Source organism: Dermacentor andersoni, chromosome 1 (assembly GCF_023375885.2).
Source record: "Dermacentor andersoni chromosome 1, qqDerAnde1_hic_scaffold, whole genome shotgun sequence".
Taxonomy (NCBI): domain Eukaryota; kingdom Metazoa; phylum Arthropoda; class Arachnida; order Ixodida; family Ixodidae; genus Dermacentor; species Dermacentor andersoni.
This window is the reverse complement of record NC_092814.1, coordinates 243869893-243894888: the sequence shown is the minus strand read 5'-3', so window position 1 is coordinate 243894888 and position 24996 is coordinate 243869893. Positions and strand designations below refer to the sequence as shown.

The 24996-nt window shown below is 45.2% G+C and overlaps 2 protein-coding genes across 6 annotated transcripts in view; one reads left to right on the top strand and one right to left on the bottom strand.

Annotated features, from left to right (window-relative positions):
• LOC126548007 (protein odr-4 homolog) overlaps window positions 1–13938 on the top strand; it is a 76177-nt gene extending 62239 nt beyond the window's left edge. For 2 of the 3 annotated variants that reach the window (XM_055063582.2, XM_050196081.3), the window contains 3 exons: window positions 7010–7192; window positions 7385–7474; window positions 13778–13938. In XM_055063582.2, coding sequence (XP_054919557.1) covers window positions 7010–7192; window positions 7385–7474; window positions 13778–13845 — 341 coding nt within the window. In that variant the 3' untranslated portion in view covers window positions 13846–13938. The remainder of the gene's footprint in view (window positions 1–7009; window positions 7193–7384; window positions 7475–13777) is intronic. The other variant, XM_055063580.2, reaches the window with a different exon arrangement.
• A 1181-nt stretch (window positions 13939–15119) lies between these two features.
• LOC126548000 (serine/threonine-protein kinase 31-like) overlaps window positions 15120–24996 on the bottom strand; it is a 322789-nt gene continuing 312912 nt past the window's right edge. For 2 of the 3 annotated variants that reach the window (XM_050196069.3, XM_050196071.3), the window contains 2 exons: window positions 23629–23694; window positions 15120–15661 (listed from right to left, as the gene is read on the bottom strand). In XM_050196069.3, the coding sequence (XP_050052026.1) occupies window positions 15458–15661; window positions 23629–23694 (270 nt within the window). In that variant the 3' untranslated portion in view covers window positions 15120–15457. The remainder of the gene's footprint in view (window positions 15662–23628; window positions 23695–24996) is intronic. The other variant, XM_050196070.3, reaches the window with a different exon arrangement.

Sequence of the window (24996 nt, the reverse complement as noted above, 5' to 3'; positions counted from 1 at the left end):
ACGGGGTAAGTGGAGAGAATGTCTCTCTTGGCAGTGGCCCTTGCCTCCTGAAATCATGGGTTTGCGGCACTGAAGTATGTTTATCTCGGCTATTAATGAACCAATTCGAAAAATTTTTGTGGCAGAACGCTCCCTAGAGGCCACGTAAAAACTTCCAGCGTACAACCGAAATTTGCTATGTGGTCTGGTAAGGGGCCTTTTAAGGTTTGAGAGTTTGGCGTTGCTAGAACACAGATGGCCGGAAATACCTGAAAGTGATCGGGCTTGCTGCAGAATCTTTGTATTCTGTGCTTGCCAAGCTGATCGCTTGATCTTGAGGTGTTTCATCACAGTAGGTGATGAGATCCAGGTAGACAGAGGTGTGGCATTTTGCACCAATCACGAACAATGCGTTGTTCAGTCCTCGCTGCCCGGAGCACAAAGTGGTCGAATAGAAGGTCCCTTGAGGCATGCGTAGAAGGATACGTGTCCGCATGGAGGTTTCGGCACCAATATGCCAACTGCTTTTTGTTCCCATTTCTTACTTCAGTGTCTGCCTTTGCACATATATTCTTTTTCTACAAAGGGCACATTCATTAAATGAATTTTTAGAAATACAAAACTGGCCTCCAAGGCTCATTGTAAGCTCAAACATGTGTGCACACATCGCGCTGGGTGCTCCACCTGCCACAAAGGCAGCAGAAACTTTGGCCATGCTGACTTAAATCACTTCAGTACCTCTCACAGAACCGTTTCCAATATAGAAGATGCCATGTCACACTATGTAGACTGTGCGAGCCGGAAAATAAACACTAGCAACTGCCGCTAAGCGTATCTCTGGCATACAACACAGAGCATTAACCGAAGCTGGCATGGCGGCCAAAACTGACGGCTCGTAGATGGTACCACTGCCTGGCCAATACGATGGCGATCATGAAAAACGGTCTGTAGGAGGCTTGGATGAAGGTTAACACGAATTGTATGAAGAACAGTTTTCACATGGCTGGATTCTTGTTTGGGGCATCAGAGCCTGTAACTGTGGAGCTTGGAAGCAATGATGACTGGCCTGAATTTATGGTAGCACGTGGTTGAAGTGCAGTCAATTGCTGCTCACATCAGTTGGGATGACTTCATCGATATGAATGACGAAGCCAGTGTCTTGAAGGGCATCATTCGTGAAGCAGTATACTCTCAAGGATAATGGGTGGGGCCATCTGTGATGTTTCCGGCGAGCACCAAGTTCGCATGCCACTACTGAGCAGATGCACGTGCGAAGGCTGAGTGCTTCTCTCTTCCCAGAGATGGGGTAGCATTTGTAGCTCTCGAGCAAATGTTCCTCCATCCCCACGGCGAGCTCTTAGGGGCCGTGCAGCCTAACAAAAGCTTGACATAGTAGTCATGTGGTGTGCTCTCCTTGCTACGGGGAAGTGGATTTCTCCCTCATGCGGATAGCACTTGAACTGCAAGGCTTTGTCAGCAATAAATTAAATGAAGTGAGGAGATCACGAAGCAATATCACCACCTGTAAGCGCATGAATCATGATTGAGTTTATTGTGTTGCTGAAACAGTTCATCTCCACTGAAGCTCTCGGTGATGAGCACTTGTCTTCTTTGAACAATCTAGGAGCCGTGATGCCAAGCAAGCTTATTGATTACTTTGGAAAACAATAAATATTTTTTATATTTTGTTGGTTATTTCTTGTACACCTATTACAAGTGCTCAGCTATAACAAATGCATTCTGCATAACTGTGATGTCTATTATAAGTGGTCTTGGCTGTACGATTTTGTTGGTGTACAGGCTGCATGAGGTATTTGAGCACATGGCTTCAAATTGAGATAGACATTAGTATTTGCATCTTATCTGCCTAGATGCTTGACTTCGTCTTCCACAAACCCTCTACCACCAGTCTAGCACATATGCTACCGGGTATTAGCTTCCAATTGGACACACGACATGAATCTGTACACTGTCCAATCACCTTACATGCCGACCACAGCAAGTTCGAGATTGGCACTTTTGTGAATGCCTCCAAATCCTTTCTTTTTGGATAAGACAATAGTTTATGGCCAATTATCATCGAAGACAAAGAGAAACAAGCAAGAAATAAGTGCTGCCAGTGGACAGACACCATTTGGGAGGCTGTTTCTTCAGCAGGTAGAGGCCATGATGAGTGAGAACTCTGAAAAGCCAAATAAAGCCGTCGCAGAGCAGCTTAAAGAGGCACAGTCAACTGCCAAGCTTTCTTTATGGCTGCTAAGGCTGTTAAGGCCGCTATTGTGGAAGCGCTATCCAACATCAACACCTACTATCTGTTCCAAGCATGCAGCTGCTATCAAAGGAGAACTCAGACAATAATTGAACCTCAAAAGGGTTTATACAACATCCTTAGAGAACAGGAAAAAGATACAAGGTTCAAAATTTTGAATGAATACCATATTGCCATGAGACAGCAAAGGGGCTGCTACTGTTGGTTGGATGATGACGACAGCCACAAAGTGGCCAGAGGCATGTGATAGTCCTACATTCGTCACCACTGCTTGTGGCTGTTGTAACCTTTTATATACTAACAATTTGTAAGTACACACTATTTTCGTAACATCTTTTTTTGATGGAGGTGTGGGGTAAGCCTGTCTGCCTGCCCACTCCGTCAACTAAGCACGGAACTTCAAAGTGGTCTCCGTCTTGTTTGCTCCGCGATGACCAACAAAGCAACGACAGCGCAGCAGCCACAGGCTCCTGTTATTCTTTTGCACCCATGAAACCTGGGAACCTTTTCTGACACCGATGCAGTCTTTGACTTTGGGACCCTCGTCTGTATATTGTCTCTTACCAATTCGTTGTACTTAAAGAATAATAAACTGAACTGAACTGAAGATGACTTGGATGTCGAAAACTGGTTCGACATGTATGAGTGCGTCAGCGACCACGACAGGTGGGAACCCACACTGATGTTAGCCAACATGATATTCTACCTGAAAGGAATGGCACGCATGTGGTACGAGACGCATGAAGAGGATCTGACAAGTTGGGACGCTTACAAGGCGAAGCTTTGTGAGTTGTTTGGCAGACTATTTAGTTGTCAGCAGACCACTGTAAAGGAGCAGAGATCCTGCATCGAGGTGACCACTGAATCTTACATTTCTTACATACAGGATGTGCTGGGCCTTTGTCGAAAGGCTGACACAAATATGACCGAATCCGACAAGATCTTGCACATTTTGAAGGGGATAGCCGACGATGCGACACGAAGATCGACACAAGGATAGCACGAAGATCAGACAAATCCATGTACTTCCCATCATCCCATGGTGGCTGAGTGATTGCAATGCCAGAGTTCCCTCTAGTAATTGTAGGAAACTCTATGGTGGGCATCAACTGGAACTCCCTTTTGACACTCATATAATTTCCGACACTCCCAGCCGCCTATGTTCTGTAGACTTCCTTCATCTGCCACCGCAAGCCGCAAGGTACATCCCGTTTAGTCTTTCTCCTCCTGTGTGCAATGGTGAATACATTGTTTCCCCCATCCTCGACGTGCTCCTTACGCACTCTATCATCCTCCCGCATGCTGTGGTCACCATAGCGGAAAAAAAACAGCAGGCAAGTGTGATACCTGCCGATACACACTTGCCACTGTGTCGTCGTTGCAGGAATGCGATATTTCTGTGTTAGCTGTTGACAGCCTTCAGAGTCATTCAAGCTTTCTCACAATCATCGCGTCACCATGTGCCGATTTTGACAAAATGATATCTGCAGACTTCCTGCTTATGGAAGCAGAAGATCTTTGTTGGATCGTGCTATCCTATGCCCATCTCTCGGCCATTAGGCCAGACCACAGTTGTTAAGCACAACATCCACACTGGCGATGCAAACCCCTTCACCGGCGCCCTTATCATGTTTCTGCCACGGAACGTGACATTATCCAAGAAGAAATCGAGAAAATGCTGGCCAAGGACATCATCGAACTGTTCCCTAGTCCATGAGCATGTCCTGTTGTTCCAGTCAAGAAAAAGGACAACACCTGGTGATCTTGTGTTGATTATCAACACCTCAACAAGATAACGAAGAAAGATGTTTCTCCCTTGCCCTGCATAGACGACGCACTCGACTGTCTTCACTGTGGCCAATATTTCTCGTCTATTGACTTTCGCTCAGGCTATTGGCAGATTGCTGTTCATCTACTGGACCGTGAAAAAAACTGCATTTGTAACTCCGGATGGCCTCTCTCTATCATTTTAAAGTCATGCCTTTCGGTCTTTGCGATGCGCCGGCCACATCGAGCGCGTGATCGATTCGCTTCTTGTGGCTTCAAGTGGTCAACCTGCTTGTGCCACCTTGACGATGCCACCGTTTTTTCACCAACATTCGACAGCCATTTTCAGTGCCTCTCCACCATTCTAAAGGTATTCCGCAATGCTGGCTTCCAGCTCAACTCCTCAAAATGCTGTTTCGAACGTCATGAAATAACTGTACTCGGCCATCTCGGCAACACATGGGTGTCCATCCCAATCATAAAAATGTTTGCGCCGTGAAAACCTTGTTTGGCTAAAGACGTACAAAGCTTCATTGGATTGTGCTCCCAGTTCCGCCAATTCATCCGTAATTTCGCCGATATTGCGCGTCCTCTTACTGTGCTCCTCAATAAGGATCTTGCTTTTACACGGAGGCTCGCCCCAAGCTGCTGCCTTTTCGGCGCTTATCGATGCCCTCACAACTTCTCCTATGTTAGCGCATTTTGATCCGACCCCACCAACAAAAGTTCTGTACAGATGCCAGCGGCCATGGAATCAGCACTGTTCTCACTCAGTGTCAGTGCGGACATGACTGTTATTGCGTATGCTAGCTGCATGCTGTCCGCACTGGAGAATTACTCAATAACAGAACGAGAGTGACTTGCTCCTGTCCGGGATGTCACCAAATTTTGTACCTACCTGTTTGGCTGCACCTTTACCATCGTAACTAATCACCATGCCCTCTGTTGGCTTTCTTTGCTGAAAGACTCTACAGACCGCCTTGGTCGTTGGGCTCTCCACCTCCAAGAATACTCGTTTTTGGTAGTGCGCAAGTCCGGCCAGCTTCATCAAGATGCCAATTGCCTGTCATGGCATCCCATGGATTCCCCTGACATCACCGAACAAGACACCGACGCCTGTGACTTATCTCGGACCTCCTTAATATAGGGGACGAACAACACTGAGACTCGACTTTATGTTCTATCATCAACAGTCTTAGCTCTGCTACATTTGACCCTTCACTCCACTTGTTCTGCCTTCACGATAGCACCTTATATCGCCACAATGTGCATCCAGATGGCCCTGAATGCCTTCTCGTCGTGCCTGCCCATCTATGGTCAGCTGTCCTCCGCCAACTTCACGTGAAGATGAGCCAACCGCTGGTCACCTTGGTTTTACCCGCACTCATGATCGTGTCAAGCGTCGTTTCTTCCGGCCTGGTCTCTACCGCTCCGTGCAACCATATGTCACTAGCTGCGACCAATGCCAACACTGCAAGTGACCAGCTATGCTTCCAGCTGGTCTGCATCATCCTATCAACATCCTCATTGAACCATTCTTTTGTGTTGGGCTTGATCTTCTTGGTCCCTTTCCAACCTCCACATCGGGCAACAAGTGGGTCACTGTCGCGACCGACTATGCGACATGATATGCCATTACCCACCTCTTCCCAACCATCTGTGCTACGGATGTCACCGACTTTCTTCTCTATGACATCATCTTGTATCATGGTGCTCCTCAACAGCTTCTGACCAACCAAGGCCGGTACTTTTTGTGTCATGTCATCGAAGACATCCTTTGTTCATACTCTACCTGCCACAAGCTCACAACTGCTTATCACTCGCAAACGAATGGACTTAGCACCTTTTGCCTGCAACTTGCCCAGGCATGACACCACTGGCTACTCACCGTTTTATCTTCTCTACGGACACGAACCTTCTCTGCCTCTCGATACTTTACTTCCCACTGCTCTAAGTTCATCCACTACGTATGTTTGTGATGTCATAGCGCACACCAATACAGCTTACCAGATCACTCGTGAACGGCTCACAGTGTTCCAGGCTTCCCAAAAAGCCCTGTATGACCATCACCTTAGAGGAATTTGTTACTCCCCAGGTTCCCTCATCCTACTGTGGTCTCTGTCCTGTATCGGTCTCTCTGAAAAGCTATTATCCTGCTACGATGGTCCTTAGGGTGTTACGTCAAGCCACCGACGTTACATACGAAATTAAAGCAGTCATCAAGCCAGCGCGGTCTATGCGACCACACTCTGCTATTGTGCACGTTGTGAGACCTAAGCCATACGTGACGGCCTCCTCTGGTCTGTCCTAACAAGCACCGGGTCGGCAATCTCGCCTGGGGGGGTTGTGCCACGAGACAGCAAAGGGGCTGCTACTGTCGGTCGGATGACGATGACAGCGACGAAGTGGCCAGAGGCACGCAATAGTCCTGCATCTGTCGCTGTTGCTTGGGGCTGTTGTAACTATGTAGGTAGTAAAAATTTGTAAATACATGCTATACCCGTAACAATATTGAATCTTGTTTGAAATATTGTTGCTATTCGTGAAGTCATCATTATGTCCTCAAATACTTTGCGCACCCGGTATTTGTAGTGCTGCTGGAATGTTCATGAAATAAAATGCAGCTGTGATTGAATGTTTTAGTCTTTTTGCTTGGTACATTGTTGCATTCAGCCTTTACCTTTTGTTGCATTATGTTACGCATAACAAATAATGTATGCATTTTCCTTACTTTTGACATTTATGTGTTACTTTGATAATGATTTGCATATGAACGCTTCTCTATGATGTTTTCCATTTCATGTGCCAAGCCAATTGTGAATTGGTGGTGCTTCTGGAATTTGACCACTGATGCCTCTTTCATATTTAGTCCATCTTACTGGAACACCAGTGCCATTGACTAAAAAGCAGCTTTGAGAGGATGTGTATTGTGTGTAAGGGAAGAGAACTTTGTCTCAAACGTTTTCAAACAGCAGAATGCACTGTTTTATGCAGACCCTTCACTGGTGCATGAGCTCCCAAAGCGAGTGTTTGCACCTTTGGGTGACCGTGGCTTGACTCTGTGCGATTACATCTTCCATGGGGATGCAGCTTGCGACTCTCTTGAGGCCCTTCAAGAACTGCTCGGCCTTGATGTCTCTGCAGGAGACATTGAGCTTGACACAGAGCACTCACCAGGTGTGCATTTCTTATTTGTCTAAACATTTTTACCATTATTCTTGTGCTGTGTGACTTTTATAGCACACTGCATAGCTCTAACAATGTGTGGATTTTGAATTCTAATGTAAATCTCATTTATTCAGTGTGCATTCTTTATCTCCTTTGATGATGGGCAGCAAAATGTGTCATCTTTGCTTGTTTTATTGCCAGAAAGCAACCAGCAGGTTATAGATGGTGTTGAGACAGCAGAAATTATTACTGAGGCCACAGAACAGCTTTCACGTGGACGCAACATGCTCAGTAAGTGCTTTGGCTGCTTTTCTGTTATATGTTGTGTTGTCTTGTAAACATTAAGCAAAAAAAAAAAAAAAAAAGAAATGCAAAGGTTTCTTTGCAACCATCTGAAGTCTTACAACCTACTCAATAAATGGATAGTGCCATGTTATGTGAACTTGGGATTGGCAGAACAGTCGAAAGAGTGTGTGCAGTGCACTGAAACTTTAAATGAAAACTTCAAAGTACATTTATTTTAACAGAGAGAAAGAGAGAGACAGAAAAAAAGGGTACTTAACAGATAAATGAGTAATTCTCTATAGGCTGCATTCTTCGAAAACTTTTGTTTCACAATCTTCAATTGTGTTGCAGTTACTATAGGCATTTATGACTAGAAGTGCTTCTAAAGGGTTCTGTATACAGTAAAGCCTTGTTAATTTATACCCTCCTAATAATAAATTCTGGTTTAAATATAGTCGCGATGAATCCTATGCCCTATTGCCATTGAACCTAACATACTGGCGGACAGCTTAAGCTGTAGTCTCTTAATGCATGCCAAATTCTTAGTGTGTAGTGTTTACTTCATTTTTTGACACGTACATGCGTGGAATCGCTGAAATGCTGTGTGTTCAGACCATAGATAGCGAAATTGCAGCACACGTACCTTTCTCGGACTGCAGTCATCACTGATAGTGTCAAAAAAACATGGTAGCCATGATCCTAGCAATGGTAGCCAAAACATGGTAGCCATGGCTTTTCTTGCTCCCATAGCTTCTAGCGCTTCCATGTTGTCGTCATGGATGATGGCCCTTCCGTATCCAATGCAGCTTGTGTGTTGACCATCATGAGGGCATTTACAGAGAAGTAGGGCCTGATGGAGAAACTGGCTTGCAGCCTTGTTGAGTTTGAGAATACCGCCGTTGCTGCAAAGCCACTGCAGTGGCAAGTGAAAATCACTGATTATTTTGCTGCCAGCTTGCAAATAAAACTTGTCTGCATATCTTTGAGTGAGGATTACCCATGTTTTTTGGTCGGTAAGTCTATAGCTGCTGATCTGCCATTGTTGGTTAATTAGAACATCACTTACTGTGTACCTGATCCATGTTCCCCGCCAACTACGTATTAGTGAGGCTTTACTGTAGCTACTCCATGTAATTGCATTCAGATGTTCAGTAATGTGATTGGCCCAGGCCACTTTGAAGCAGCAAATAAACCTTTTGGTGCAATTACCAGGCACACATTTTCCCACACAAATATTTACTCTAGCTAGAGCAGTATTGCCATGTTCTCCAATGAGAATCAGTATATCATGCACATGCATACACTTGTCTAGGATTAATCCCAGAGGATGAAGTACACTTATTGCTGCTCATTTTCCTGTGGAGGTCATTCAATCCTGCTACACCAGGCCTTCAATGCAAACACGTGCCCAATACAGTTAATATTGGCACATATTTAAAGGGCCCCTTACCAGGCCAGATAGCAAATTTTGGTTATACGCTGGAAGTTGTTACATGCCCTCTAAGGAGTGTTCTATGGCAATATTTTTTTTCCAAATTAGTTAATTAATACTAGCAGAGATTGAAATATTTGAAGTGGCGCGAACCCATAATTTCAGGAGGCGAGCGTCACCGCCAACATAGACACTCTCTCCACTTGCCCTGTCTATCCTCCGCAAGCGAAATCCCTTCCCTGGGTTCTTCCATATTCTAGGATCCTGTGACAACTACGTCATGGGCCCCGCCTTCTTTTACAGTGTAAGCTGTTATGGGCTCATTTCAATAGCCATTTCAGTTGGCAATGTTTTTCGCCACCGGTGTTCGTTGCAGCTATCGGCGGGAATGAAAAAAAAAAAAAAAAGAAACCAGTTCCTGCCAGGATCGAACCCGTGCCCGGTACACGGGAGTCAGCTACTCTACCACCAAGCCATGCCTGCCGCATAGTGTCGATACGTGCACACTTTGCATTGTAGTTGCATATTACACCAGGTGGCATGCCTTGTAGCAGTTGCATAGGGAGCGGTACAAGGTAGATAGAGAAGTCTTGAGGAAGAAAAAGAAGATTATAGAGATGTATAAAAATTGCTATAATGGAAAATATGTATGGCATACCTTAGTAAATCAATCAGGCTAGGTGACCGTTCATCACTGCTCCATTTCACAGGAGATGCCAATAAATCGTCATTGTCATCATCACCACCATCATCTTCATTGGCATTGTATCGTTATGGTGTACTGGAATAGGGCAGTGCGTAGTCCACGGGCGAAAACATCTCTTTTTGCAATGACAACCTGGGGTGCTGGAGCACTCTGGTCTACTGCAGCGTCATCTGTCCCTGCAGGCTGAAGTCACTGCTGGCAAGCGGAGCCATAATGGTACAATACAAGGCCTCCGGGATCAGCATTTATGGTTGTCGCGGAGGTCACGCATGTCCGTGTGGAGCTCGCCGATTCATTGCTGCAGTTTTGCTGCCGTGTTTGCACTTTTTATGTGCACGGCAAGCGTAGGGTTTGTAAAATTAATTTTTTTGTGTGTGTGGATTGTGGCTCCTGGACGAAGATTAGAACAACTCCGGGCTTCTTCAGATTGGGCACATTGGCTGTATTCCTTTCCTTAGGTGCCCTTTTGCGGGACGAAATGTCGAAACGATGGTGGCTGCATTTGTTGCTGTGCATTGTCTTGTTTTTCTTCAGTGAAACCTGGTGACCGCTTTTCTGGCTGATGCAGCATGAAAGGAATCCCGTGCAACCCATCAGGCACTAGTGCAGGTGCTCCTTCCAGGCTTCTCATCCTCGTGTGTTTCGACGTACTTTGATAACCAAAAGATATGCAGGCATACCGAACGGAAAGGAATAGGTAGTGGTACAAGGAAGATAGAGAAGGTTTGAGGAAGAAAGGTTAAGGAGATGCATACCAAAATGCTATGCTGAAAAACATGTATAGCATACCTGATTAAATCAAGCTGGCTAGGTGACTGTTTGTCACCGTCCCATATCAAAGGGAATGCCAATAAGTTATCATCATCAACAGGACAACTAGACATGGAGCGAACCACGCCCCTCTTTGGCTTTTCAGTTTGTGCGCGGAAAGTAAATAGAGGAGTGGATATGTGTGAGGAAGTGAAAGGGTTGGCATTATCTTCTGCAGTCTTGCAGGGAGCACGGCTCAGCGTAAAAAAGGCTGCAGTAAGTAAATGCTGCAGCCAACTGCTTTTTCCGAAACTGGACAGGGTCGCCAAAAATTTCGCGACGGTCGAGGCTGCAGGCGCATCTTGCGTTCGCCCATCGCGTGTGCGACCTTCAATCTGCGAGGCTAGTCTTGAGCTGTGTTTCGCTAATTCAGTTCGGAGGAATTGTCCACAACACGAGTTTTCACCGTTCTTTCCAGCAAATACAAACTCTTACACGTTCGCAGTGCTTGCCGGCTGATTGCCTGCGAAACCAAGCCTTGCTTCACGCACTCTGCTGTCAGTTCAGCCTGTGTGCAGGATCGCATGCCGGCTAGGCCTAACCAATGTGGCCTGTCTAGAGTCGAAGACCAAAGTTGTGGTTTGGTGCGGAGTCAACAAAACATGTTGCAGTGGCTGTACGGCACTTTAGAAGCAGATGAACCACCTCGACAACAAAAGTGGTGGTGCAGGCAACACTCAAATGGCAGCAATTCATTCACAGTCACCATATTTTGGCATCGGGTACTCGCGGATCTGTCTGAGAAATCCGAGACAACGTACTAGACCGTAAAGGGTACGAAATTTCGGTCATCGTTCTACATTGGTTCTGTGGATTTGGTGGTGATACTGCGGGGAAGGCCAAATGATCGAACATGTCCGAAAAATTAGTCAGCAACTTACTTTTTTTCAGTGTTATTTTGCCTGCTCCATGCAGACTGCGGGTCCTTGGATGTTAACTTTTCTTCACTTCACTTTATTACCTTAAAAACCCCATTGGAGGGGTATTACATAAGGGGTGGTTAATAAAATAAACATTAGAAACAGGCGTTCATTTTGAGATATGGGTGACAACAGCTTCAGTAAAGGCAAATGGGCTTGTGATGGCTGCGATGGCGTGTGGAAGGCTGTTCCAGTCCCTTGATGCTCGAATAAGAAATGATGCTTGAAAAGTGGTGGTCCGGGCACGTGCGCGTGCAACTTTCAACACAAGTTTAAACGGATGCAAATATCCTGGTCATGTTTTAATTCTTGGATAGTTGCAGCTGCTTTCATCCACGTTTTGCAAATGTACAGCCTTTGAAAAAAATTGTTTTGGTTATGTAGTGCGGATATTCGAGACTCTGGTGACTTATATTGTGTGCTGTCTCCCCATATTCACCTGAACCAATTATTCCACGGTGTAAAAGATTTGGAAGTGTTTGGTCATGCACATATTAATTTAGCCAAGCCCTGTGATCGAGGATTGGCACATATAGTAAAGGTGCAACTCAAAAGCACAGCTGTTATCTAGCTGAAGTCCAGCTCGTCATTTTGGTAAAAAGACGCACACCTACTGTCAGGATATGGCTTTGCAAGAGCCGAGATACGTATTTGAACACAGCAACTTGCAGGTGCATGGCTGTCGATACCTGCAGCACAGTCTCGTGACAACCAGCTCCGATATCGATGAAAGCATTTCCATGGCCCATTGTCTCTCGCTGGCTGACATCTGCAGATGTGTACCCTTGTCGATAACACAGGTGGTTGTGACGAGACAGTGCTTTAGGTATCAATGGCCACACACTCGCACGTTTCTGTTAACATATGTGAGCTATTGCCTAATGGCAGACAACTTGGACTAGTTGATGAATGTTCATATGTTAAAAAGACGAGGACGAATAGCATGATTGTGTATCTACCTTTCTTCATCCATGTCTGTTTAGTGCTGTTTTGTCAAGTATGGTAGTCTATAGTTTTATTTTAATTCAGTGTGAGATGGCTACGGAAGCCATTCGCAAGCAAAGTAAAAGGCACTTCAATTTGTACCCACGTGCTAGCGTCAGACTTGCTCGCTGTCGCAGTACGTTTTGTTGCGGGCCATAGGTGTGCTCAGCATGTGTCACGCTGTTGCCACACTTGTAGCCTTCTCCATCCAGTTTTACGTGTGTAGGTTGTGGGGTTCAGGCCAATATGCTCAATACAGGCTAGTTAAGGCCTAAGAAGACCTTAACCTTAGAGCTCATCCCCACTCTGCTGCGCACGCAAAGGGGCACCGTGCCAGGTTTGCTTACTCACCGGCAAGGCGTAGAGACTTCACCCGTGTTACAAAAGAAAGGAGGGTTATTCCCTGTTAAGTACAAAGATGCATACCATACAGGAGTTACAGCACTAGGGTAGCAGTCGCAGACTACAGGTGAAAGCTCCGCGTAAGTCCGCCGAGCCACACAAAGTGGGCAACCTTGCTTGCCCAGAGGGGCGCGGAACCAAGGGGCCCGCACATCCGACAGCCAAGGGCACTGAAGGTGAAACTTCCAGGCGAAGGTGCCCACGTACCTCGGATGCTAAAAAAAAAGATGTCGAAGCTCTTCGGGTACTGTTAATACGCGCGGTGCACTGTGTAATGTGGGCCATGTACGCAAGCAGCAAGCTCCACATCATGCCGGTGGGGAACGTACGCTATCCAAAATAAGGCTGGAATGGAGTGTCCCCAGTGACCATGTAGGTGACAGGGGTCCAAGGGTTCCCACAAGGTGCATGCAAGTTCACCCAAGATGGCTGCGAGCACTTGATTTGCACATCTTGAACAGTGCGACTTTCTTGTGTACTTCACATAAAGTACAAGTGAATCCTTCACGAAAACAAAAACTGGTTGATGCTGTACATATGCCCTTGGTCTTAGACTAGCGTGGCTGACACAATGGTGGTTGTGACCTAATACAGTGTAATTATATTTGTGCGCTGTCAGCATGTGAAGCTTTGTGCAAGCTTGTATGTTTTCATGTGCTGACAGCCAATTTTACATGGACGCAACTCACAGTTCGCGGCAGGGCATGCGTCTTGATGCTGGTAACGGCATTTGAGAAATGTTGAGGCACACTTCTTTGTAGCCTAGCTATCAGTGATTCAGGCAATTGCGATGGGCAACGTTATCTTTTTCACCTGTAGCCTGAACGGTACTTATACTTAAAAACATGGTAAGCTACATCTGTCCTGCAGTGACAACTGAATGGCCAACTTTGGTTTTGCTTCTCTGAAGGAAAAAAAGAAACTTAGTGCAGCCTTGGTGCATATTATGCAATTTCTGCCCAAATGTTGCAAGTTTCACCTCTTGGTGTAATAATCACATCACTACATACTGTGAATGTTACAAGATTGTTTTGAAAAATGACTTTATTTTTCAGTTCCAATTGCGAGTGCAGCTATTGCTGCTCTTGGTGCCGGTATTTCCTACTTGCTGCTCCAGGACTGAGTCGGTGCACAGCAAAAGTTTATGGCTGACTGTCTGTGTTCCATCATCCTTACAAGTGGCTGATGTACAGAATTAAAATACTCCCAAAATGTCGTCTGTGTACATTTGGACAGTTCTTGTGAAAACACTGCAGTATCATGTTTCGCTTATGTTGCTATGCTTGGCACAGAAGTTTAAAACCTGCTTTGAACTGCATTTAGCATACTGGTGAAAATGGAGTCGTTGCAATTTCAGTGCTCCATACTCAGTTACTTAAATTATTATCAGTTGGATTTAATGTCCCAAAGCAGAATGAGATGTAATGAAGGCTTTTAAGGTTTGTTTAGTGTGTGCCGAAAGTTCTGTAGATAGACATTTTCGCACTTCAGAATGCAGCCAGGAATGCTGTTATACTCTGCAGCAGAACACCGTAGCCACAGCAGTAGGTCTTCTTGAATGCAAACAGCCAGGTCCTTTACTGCACAATTTTTTGTTTCCTCATGTTATTCATGGAGTTACAGGGATGCATAACAGTAGCACTACTCCCATGGAAACTAAGATTTCTGTAGTTTGAATTTGCAGAAGGGTATGCTGTGTATTTGCAACAACATGCAACTAAAGAAGTTGAAGGTGAAAGATAGACTTGGTGCGATTAATACTCATTAATTTGCATGTGACAATCATTGGTGCACTCATGTTTTAGTGTGGAACAACAAGCAATTGTAGCGTGCGGATGCACCACATCCTTTTGCGGTGAAAAAAAAAGGGGGGGGGAGGGGGGGAATTCAACCAACCAGAAAGCATCTTCTACTGAATTGAAACGGACTTGCACTCGGGGTCGTCAGCACTCCCGGAAAGGTCGCTGCCTTCACTGTCAGAACAAACTGTCCCGAGATAATGTTTTTTTTTTTAATCTACAGAGTCTGGAGGGTGTGTAGCTTAGCGCAAAACATTTTTGTTGCACTTTTTCTTATGGAGAGCAAAACTTGCCTGTATCACTGCTCGCGGGCGCGTGCAGCTCCGCCACATTTGTTTTGGTAGAAGATGCGAAGGGTAAGCACAGATGGCAGCACAAGGTGGTGTGTGTTTCAGATGAATATTGCAGAAATGCAACATGTACAGGGATCTCCATATGGACTTTGCTTGTTTTTACTGCGGTTCATCGGAATGTTGTGTGAATGCAACAAGGTGCAGTAAACCCACAACAGATTGTGGACAAGGCGTAAGAAACAGCATTCTTATTACATGTATTGCAAGGCAATGCTAAGCAGCAATAAATGACTTCACACAAAGCATAAACAAATTGCAAACTTTATTTTGAATGCTCTCAAAAACAAATGCCATAAATGTGACGTTTGGAGGTTAAAAAGAACAAGCCAAGCAGGCAATGGGGATATGAGAGCTAACAGTTTGTGTGTGTTAACTGCAAACTTTTTTTTTTCTTACTATATATGCTTAGACAAAATGTCAAATGATACAGATGCTTTGAAAGACTGTGGTACATTAATGAGAACAAATGGGCTTAAAAACGCATTATCGCGCCGATCACAGACAGGTAGTGGTAATGGAGATTTAACTGTACACTCTCATTACAAAATACAAAACACGACTTGGTGCAAATCAACACATCACTTCAGTGCTCGAGTGGTCGGGAGAGAGTTTGAGCAACGGTTAACTTTGGCTTAACTGCCACTGAAGTAGCAGTGCTGGGTCTTTGATCCTTGCTGAACCCAGCAAAAACAGGGTTCTCAAGAAGCTGTGCTGCTGTTGGCCGATCAGCAGGGTTTTCTCTCAGCAGGGAACGTATTACCGGAACTTCTTGTTGGCTGTGAATCTGCTGCGACAGAGATAGAGCAAAACTATCAGCACGACTTGCAGGATCATGCAAGAGATATCGGCAGACAGATGAGATCATGGCAAGTAATATAGCATCAACAGCCTGCTTCCAAAGGGTGAAGCACTGACAGCGATGGCAAGGTGTAGCGTTGCATTAGGTCTGTTGTTTGGGGCCTCTACTATGGTCAGCCACGTAGATGTTTCTCCGCAGTCCAGGAAGTTCTGAATTTCTGCAGTCCAACCGATTTTTGCTAACACAGTGACAGTGATGTCACAAGGCATTGATCGGTCACTTGGCTCCAAAAGTTGACTGCCCGAATGTAAAACATGTCGGAGCGTGTAGCCCGCTGCTTTCTAAAATAGCGTTAAATAGCCGCTCCTATTGCCTTTTTCAAGCAGATTATTATAAATCACATTGTGTATAGAGTTCGCAACGTACACAACAGTTTCATTGTACACGTTGTAAAATTCGCCTCTGCGCTCTTTAGAAACTTGAAACCACCGTAATGTCCGACGATAGAACGATTACCACTCATTTTAACTCTTAAAAGTTGTCCGTGAATGGGTCGTGAGTTCAAAAAGTGAATTACACACACGGCTTCACTGCATACATATCTTAAGCACCACCGTTATGCTGCAGCCGTACCACGCAGAAAAGCTAGCTTTACAGTTTGAAAAGAGTTCCGTGACACGATTTAAGGCCTGCAGTGCAGCACGTTTTAAAGCACTGGGATCGCTTAATTTTTTGCAAGCTTTCTACTGAGCTAGACATCCAACGACATTAAAATCAATATATGCTCACCTTCCCTTGAAACAGAATCGATCAGCCTATTGCACATATCGGGCGGAGGACTTAGTCGTGAATACTTTTACTATACTTTTATCAGGTCATCTGCCTTTCACTACGGCACACAGCGGTAAATCCTAACGTCATCTACGACATTAGGCTATCTGTAATCAACTAAAAAAAGCTAGATTATCCTATGAATCTTTTTAAACAATTTTTCCATTCTCTTACGGAGGCTAGAAAAGGGAAATTTATGCCGTCGATCTAGCATTGCAGCTGCCACCTATCCTCGTTGTTTACATTTCTTGCACCGCTCCTCCTCTTCTAGTTGCACTATTCAAACGCAAAGCATTCGCACATATGGTTTCTTTTGTTTATTTGCGAATTTATTCATTTACCGCCAATACAAGCGCTTTGTGCCTGCCGAAATCGCAAGACAAGCACTGAACAGATCGCAGAAGCAGACGACAGCGAACAGGTTATAACTAGCGCCACTCTGCTTGTACGTTCTTTCCCTAGCGGCGAAAGGGGGGAACTAGACCAGGTGTGCTGGAGGAGGGAGATCTGTGCAGGTCTGGAGTTAAGTAGGTCGTGGCTCACACAGCCAATCAGAGGCTCTTGTGCTCTCTTCGTGCAAGATGGCGAAAGTGCGAGTTGTCTGGCTGCTTCTCTGGTTTATCGTGTTTGCGCCTTGTGGGCCTTCTCCCGCAGTGTTGCCGTGATGAAGCGGCAGAATTCGCCTTTTGTCGTGAAGCTCGAAATCAAACCGCGTCGAACGCGATGAGAAGTTTGATGTCCCCACAGCGTGCAAGATTCCGAGGAGCACTCTCGGCACGATTAGGGCTAAAGTGGCCAGACTCGCAACCCGGTGCCCATGGCGCCCGACGCGTACGCACGGACGTGTACGAGGGGGTCTTCATACCAATGCCTTTTTTACTAGATGCCTGCCGCGTCGCTAGTCTTCCCATTGGAGCGGAGGTTCCCGTAGTTCAGGGTAGACCCGGAGAGACGGCGCTCGCAGCCGACCCACTTCCTGTTGCGGAGGAAGTGACGATTACTAGGCTGGCGAGAGATTACCAATGGCTTGACGAGAGACCGCGGGTCCTGCCTCCGAGATCAAACACAGACGCTGCTAAAATCTCGGAGGCAGGGCTACGTGATTTAGGTTTGCAATGGCCACCGCAGCTAGCGCTCGCAGCCGACCCGGGTTAACCCGGGTCGGGAAGAGTAAAGAGGAGAGTGGCAGGAACCAGCTTCTCGGCTCACGCGGCAGGCATCTAGTAAAGGAGGCGTTGTTCATACGTGCCGGTTTCCGCGTGCTCGGTGAGGACTGTAAATTCTGATGAATGCGATGAAGCCGTTGCCCGTGTTGCCGAAGTTTGGAGCGAGCTGTCAAAATTTTCGGGACATTCGAATCAACGGTGGACGAGTTTGTGAGTGCAGACGATGGTGTCGCGACCACGGTAGAGCCCGGAAACGAAGACTACATCGCCGACATCGTACCGAGCACAAATGAAAGTAGGCACATTGAGGAAAGCAACTACGGTCCTTTGCCCACATCCTCCGAAGTGATTGGTGCACTCGCATTAGTCCGGCGCTTCTGCGCCAATGCGGAAGGTTGCGGCCTCAGCTGCTCCGACTCCTTAGACAACGTGGGGAAGTGCGTGCGTTGCAGGCAGCGAAATTGCCCAAGCAGAAGAAAATGCAGGACTAATTTATGCCAAACTAAGCTAGTTTCGTTAATAAAGTGATTTTATAAGTGGTATGTGCTTTTATGACATCCAATTATTTAGCAGGCTTATATCGAATTATGCTCTATATCGAACTGATAGGCGTTTTTTTGCGAGTTCGATATAGCCGGGTTTGACTGTAGTTCAATTGGTTTCGAAGTCAAGCAATTGCACTAAGACTTTGCCAAAAGAAAACCCTCGCTAAATTTTAGAAACCTGATGGAAGAAACTCAACTTGGCCCGATTGGTAGTTATTCACCTCTCACATTTCACAGGGTTTGAGAATTTCTACAGGTGGTAGGTGTCTGCTGTGTTCCCAAGCCAAAAAATGGAACTCTCATTTGTTTTTATTCCAAGACAACTTGACCAGGTAACCTTACAGTTTTTAGCCTCATTCTATCAGTGTAGAATATCTGTATTTAGCTTCTGAAAGCATGGCAGATGTTGCTGCATATATATTGTGAGATGCTATATGTGATACCACGGAGGAAGGAAACTAAGGAGAGGCCCTGACGTCATTCTTTGTGAAGCAAAAGTGAAGCTGGAATTTGGCGTGGCTCATGGTGATGCTCCGCCTTTTGGGCCACCCTCCTCTCTTGTTTACATCTTTCGCGAAACCACGCCGCGCTGCGCGTGGTGTCGCGCGCGGAGCGCGCGCGCTCGCACAACATCTGGCAGAGCACGGTGTAGGTAACACAGCGCAACAAGACACGGTGACTAACGCAAACTCGCCCACTCAGCGCCTTTACCACGGCCCGAAACCTACCAGAGCAACACGTGTGAGCGCTCAAAACCATAACAACGCCGCCATTGTGGCCCAAAAGGCGTGGCCATACAAAAAAAAATAAAAAAGCAGCAAGAAAATGAGAACCTACTACGTCATTTCCGCCACACTTTTCTCCTAGCGCGCGGAGGGGGTAGGGCCTCTCCTTAGTTTCCTTCCTCCGTGTGTGATACACTGCTACACAAGTCATAGTGTGCAGTTGTCTATGAAAGTAAAAAACAGCTGAGTATTGTACTTGTAGCAGTGGAGCAATGCTGCGAACAAATGATTGCATCTCTCGAAGAAGCTCGCTATGCACAACCACTTCCATTTCAGAGCGCAGATCTTAGGCACCCGTTCCTGCAGTACGCGAATGCGGAGACTAATGAGAGTGGCCAGGCCCCTTCAGTGACGGTGCGCACGGGAAACTGGGGGGTATTCTATAAGAGTCCTCCTAGTCGATTGTCCATTTCGGCCACTGCTGATTGTATGCAGCTGTACGAGCGAGGAGGATACGAGCGGCCCCAGCAAATCTGCAGCGGCCATAATGGACAGTCCACTAAGTGAACTTTTACAGAATACCTCCCCTAGTGTCATGCGGACCCACCCAACCGCTCGATGCATATTCGTAACATGGTCTCAGCCAGACTGCTCACCTTGTACTATCCTCTCCTCGCGTCAGCTCTCGCTCCTTTGGTTCACTTGGTATGGTCTCGTTCGCACTCATTTCGATTGTCATGGTTTGAGACTGTTTTGTAATCTGATTGTATGCGCGACGCGAATTGTGTAGTACTTCCTGGAAGCCATGCAGCACCAGCGATCACACTTGAACCTTCAAGGAGTTATCTATAAAACTCGATGTGCTTGACATGCAGATCAGATTTTTGACAATCGCCGACTCTGCTACATGTCTCTCTAAAATTCTTTGCCTCAAATATTGCGAAATGAAAACACGTACAGTATATAGCTGTGCTCAAATTTTGCATTAGGGAGTATCCTAACCGTCTGTGAATTTTTTAAACCTCCTGCTCGCTTGAAAGGCTCTTTGTCTCTAAGAAAATCTGATGCAGCTCGCTGGGTAGGCTGGACCTTTGCATGTGCAGCGCAATTATTTCTGCAATTTTGTCAATGAAATGCTTATGTAAATAGGGTTATCGGCAGCAAGGACCCTTTTGGCTTACACAAAATGGCTCAATTCGACGCTACAAAAGAGAAATGTGACCGCAGCAACAAGGAAAAGAGCTGTTGCGACCCTGGATGTTGTAGCCGTCTGTTTATTTAGACAGTCTTGCGAGCACAAGTAGCGGATTGTGGAGTTGCCAACAGAAGTGGCCATATCTCCACAAAAGTACGTGCAGCAAATCTCGTTTTCAGGCACAGCAACCAAATCTTTTTGTTGAAACTCAAGATGCATTCTGGGTTTTTCTTTGAGCAGAGCTAGACACCAGCTTCTCATATTTCAGCCTCTCGCATAGGTCGGCAGTATAAGTGAGCACCCCTGACTCATACTCCCCATTACTTCCAGGCTTCGCACTCACTCATGTTCATACTCATATCTACTCACACACACCGGCTCTCACTCACGTTCGTACCCACGCCCGCTCACACTCAGAGGTACAGTTAAACCTCGATATAATGAACTTCAATATAACGAAATTCTCGATATAACAAAGTATCTAATTTTTCATAACCTTTTGTCTATAAAAGGCCATGTAATTAGAATCTCAATATAACAAAGTGTGTTTGTATGCGATTTCAATATAATGAAATTTCGCTTCTGCAGCAAAGGAATGCCGAGACAATAAATGGAAACTTCCAAGGATGCAGATGCAGGGTGTCTACCAAGTTGACATTTCCAAATTCCCTGAATTTTCAAGGTTTTCCTTGAGTGCCTTTGCAATATTCCCTGAGTGACGCAGAACTATGTTTTATGTCAAGACGGGCTGAAAACGTGTCGCCCCATGCTGTCACTCTCTAAATAGTAAGCATATGAAAAACAAATTAAAAAAAAAAACGACTTAATCCAGTTTGAATACTAAGGAGTAGTATTTGTGTTATTCAAAAAGAGAATAGAAGGAAGGGGTTAGTAAAATGCACAGCAAATAATATGTCTTCGAAAAAAAGATTGCAAATTGAGTCGGACATTCTCAAATACAAATAAAAAGGAGATGCATACAGAAGAAAATGTTTTCGAATACGAGCTATTTCTATCAACTGATAGCAAGCTCAGTGGTATGAGGCCCGAATTTTTCACAATTGAGATTCTCTCTTAACAGTTCGTAAGTCAACCTCAAATGCCCTGACATACTCTCAGCCCACACACGACATCTCAGTGTTGTGCTTTATTGCTTTAAAGAGTTTGTTTTGGTTTGGATGAGGAACACCTGCATTTCGGCATCAGCCAGCACTGTCTTTTGAGCTCAAGCTCCATCAAAACAGCGGCAGCACACTTCCTTTCCCTTTCATTCCCCAATGCGTGGGCCCTTTTTCTTCTTGTCCTCCTTCCGCCACTCCTTCGCCCCATGAACCATTTGAAGCATCTTCTTAGTCAGTTGCACAGTCCACGTCCAATTTTTCAAACTCCTTAGGGGCCACGAAAACGTCCGAAAAATCGGCCAGTTGGAAAAAATAAATGCATGTTATTTACTCCCCTTAAGGGCTCAAACCGCCCCAGGCACATTCGAAAACGCTCTGAAGGCCTGTCGGTACACGTATTAGGCATATCAGTGCTCGTACTGTGACAGGAGACACCGGGTGCACGCGTGCACAATTAAATACGTACTGTGTCCCATGGCAATAGCCCCTTCCTATGCTTGTTATGCTTCACTGCAATACTTTTGCGTATGCTTCACCAAGTATAACATTTCTGTACAGAGGCAAAGCTGACTCTCGGGAACCAGCATTATGCAACGCACCGTGCTTTCCAAGCTTCTAAGCCAATCATGAGGACCACAAAGGTGGAGTCGGTGCCATTGCTGACAGCAGCAAATTCTTTCAATGGAAAACACGGCACCCAATGGCAAGAAGCTTAACAGAGAACGTCAAAGCAGCTAGGTCTAGCGTTGCAGCAGTGGTGGCTACGGGTGCCAGCGGATCTGCATGCGAGAGCACCAGTTCGAGGCAGCGAGGTAATTAAAATGGCAGCGGTGGTGGCTTTGATTAATGGCCTTTCGGACCTGCGGTCATGGCAAGAAGCGCCGGAAAATCGGACGGCGAAGGGTTCTTGTGTTAGAAATTTCAGACGTTCTGATACATTGACTCTATGGGGTGCGTGGTGGTGTTGCGAAGCTGTCCAGATTATCGCGCATCTGGAAAGTCGTTGACTGCACACTGGCAACTCCTCCAGCTGACGACAGGGCGTCGAAGACGATTCATTACGATTCCTGTCTGTTACTCGAGCCAGCATTACCGCGACTTTTAACCCTTTCAATAAAATTACAGCTAATTTTCCCTGATAGAGGCACAAATTCCCTGAATTTTCCCTGACTGCTCAAAATACCTGAGAAACCCCGGTTTTCCCGGTTAGTAGAGACCCTGAGATGGTCAAATGATTGAATTACAAGCGGCTGCTTGCAAACACACATCTCAAATTGCGCGCGGCATGAGGTGGAGCAGCATCGTGTTTTGTATAAAGTCCAAGTGCGATAAGATCTTATTGTGCCCCATGCACTTTGTACTTTAGTGCAAGTGAAAGTGTGCGAGGACGAGAAAGAAAGATGATGACTTCATGCACGAGTGCCGTCTTCCAGCAGGAGTAAAGGGAAAGAGGGGGAGGGGAGCATGCTCGCAGTTTTTTTTATGACCTGCACCTTCCCTAAAAACAAAAAAACTACAGAACATAACTAGCATCAATACTGAGCAATGACAAAACTGCATTTAATTATGGAATGCTGTAATCCAGCGTGAATTATTAATACCCATTACTTCTTGGCGTTCCACAAGCAGTCTTATTCTACTGGTCATAACGGTAAAGTAAAAACGCTGGGCTCTGAATGCTAGGTCAGAAATTATGAAGAAGCTTTATTGCTCGGGAGCTCCTATCTAAATACATGAAAACGTAGAAACCAGTTTCTCGGCAACCACTACACCAATTTTGATGAGGTTTGTTACGTTTAAGAGAAGTTAAAATTGTGTGTATATTGTCTCTTACCAATTCATTGTACTTAAAGAATAATAAATAATCAACTGAATAATGTAATTATAGGAAGTGGATTTTAAATTTATGCCAATAACTGCTTCAGAAAAACGTATGAAAATTGCAAAATTAAAACGGTAATTTGTGAGTAGGACCTAAGCTACACCCTCATAAACATTTCAACAATTTTACGTTATCCATAAATTCGTATAATACATTTATCCACTTCAGGTGCTTAAACAGAAGCAGTTTACCGAACTGCGAAATCTGTTTTCGGTCGAGAGTTACACTATTTTAAACTTAATGCATCCACTCTTTTAAATTTTAGGATTTTTCGTCTTTCTTGTAAATAAATTCGAGTTCCAAAATAAAATAATGCTTCTTAGAGTTGCCTCTCAACTGCAAAAAATTTCATGCAAATTGGTTTAGCTGTCGTGTAAAAAGAGAATTTCTACTTTTTACATACATTTGAATTGGGGAAATTGGAGTTGGCCATGAGCTCAAGTTTCCTCTTAAACAACACAGCATGCTTTAATGTTTCAAGAAACCATACCATCTCTTCAGCAGGTCCAAGGGTTTCCAGGCATCCTCGCTTGAATACTGCCCCAGGGAACATCAGCTAAAGCAGGCAAACATGATTATATAGCAGCAGTAAGAAAGGTAAACTTTCTCTGATCGTTCTACATCACATTTACACCCAGCAAAGAGGTATTATAAACACTGTTAGGAAAAGGAGCCAAGCATGAACAGAGGCCCGATATTTATTAGTCACAATCACATGAAACCAACAGACAATGAAACCAAGGAAAGCATAGGGTAAATTAGTTCCTTAATTTACCCCAGGCTTTCCTTGCATTTTGGCTCCATGTGAATGTAACCGATCATGGCGGGAACTTGTAAACTAGTTTTTAGAGATTTGCCTTGCTACTTACTGCAGCAGTGCCACTCCCCAATTTCTAGCAGCATCGTCGGCATCTAGGTAGCGGCTGCATGTGACGTCAGTCAGGCAACTATCTGACTGGCTGCCCATGTTGCATCATCAATAATTTTAACACGATAGCATTAAGAGAAAGCTTTAGCTCGGGTGCCCCTATCTAAATAAATGTAAAAGGAGAACTCGTTTTTTTTTGGCCACCACTGAACCAAATTTGATGAGGACAAAATTGATACGTTACACTAAGATCTGAAAAAATTCAGCAATATGGAAATACAGCTTTTGCAGAACCCTTGTACACAACATAAGAAATACACATAAGGTATAAATTACCTTACTGCTACATGAAAATGAAAGAAACCCCTTTTCCAGCGTTTCTACAATTCACAAACCGGCCGCGGCATCTGCCATTTGTGTGTGCTGGTGTGTGAGTATCTCGGGGGGCCACGGAGCGGCACGTCTGGTTCCTTGCAATGCCTCCAAATGGCGCTCGCGGCCCACGCAAGAGGCCACGTTTCTACCAGAAAGCCTGCCTTCGTGCATAGCTTTCGTGGTCAGAGTTTCCCGGTAAACATTATGGTTACATACGCTCCAATTTTCAGGAAGCGTGGGAAGCATTCAGGGATCTTTGAATGCTATCGCATTCCACTCTTAAAGGCAAAGCTTAAGCGTCCTCCAAATTTATTCCAACTTTATGATGAACAAATGTTGCTTGTAATAGTTGAAATATTGGTTAATTTGTTTCTATAAAATAAAGTAACAGAAAGAGAATACACAACAATAATTTATCAGTACACTCAAGCAGTTTTGGCATGCAGCAACTGCCGTCTCTTTGTATTATGTGCTCCGTGTTGATACGAGCTGTGCGGTCAGTGTTGGTCTCGAGGTTTCATTTCGTGAATACCATGAATTGCCCTTGATGCGGTGTAGGCGGCAAATCAAGCGATTGGTGACATGTCAAGCTGTGACATAGTGCGAGCGCAGTGT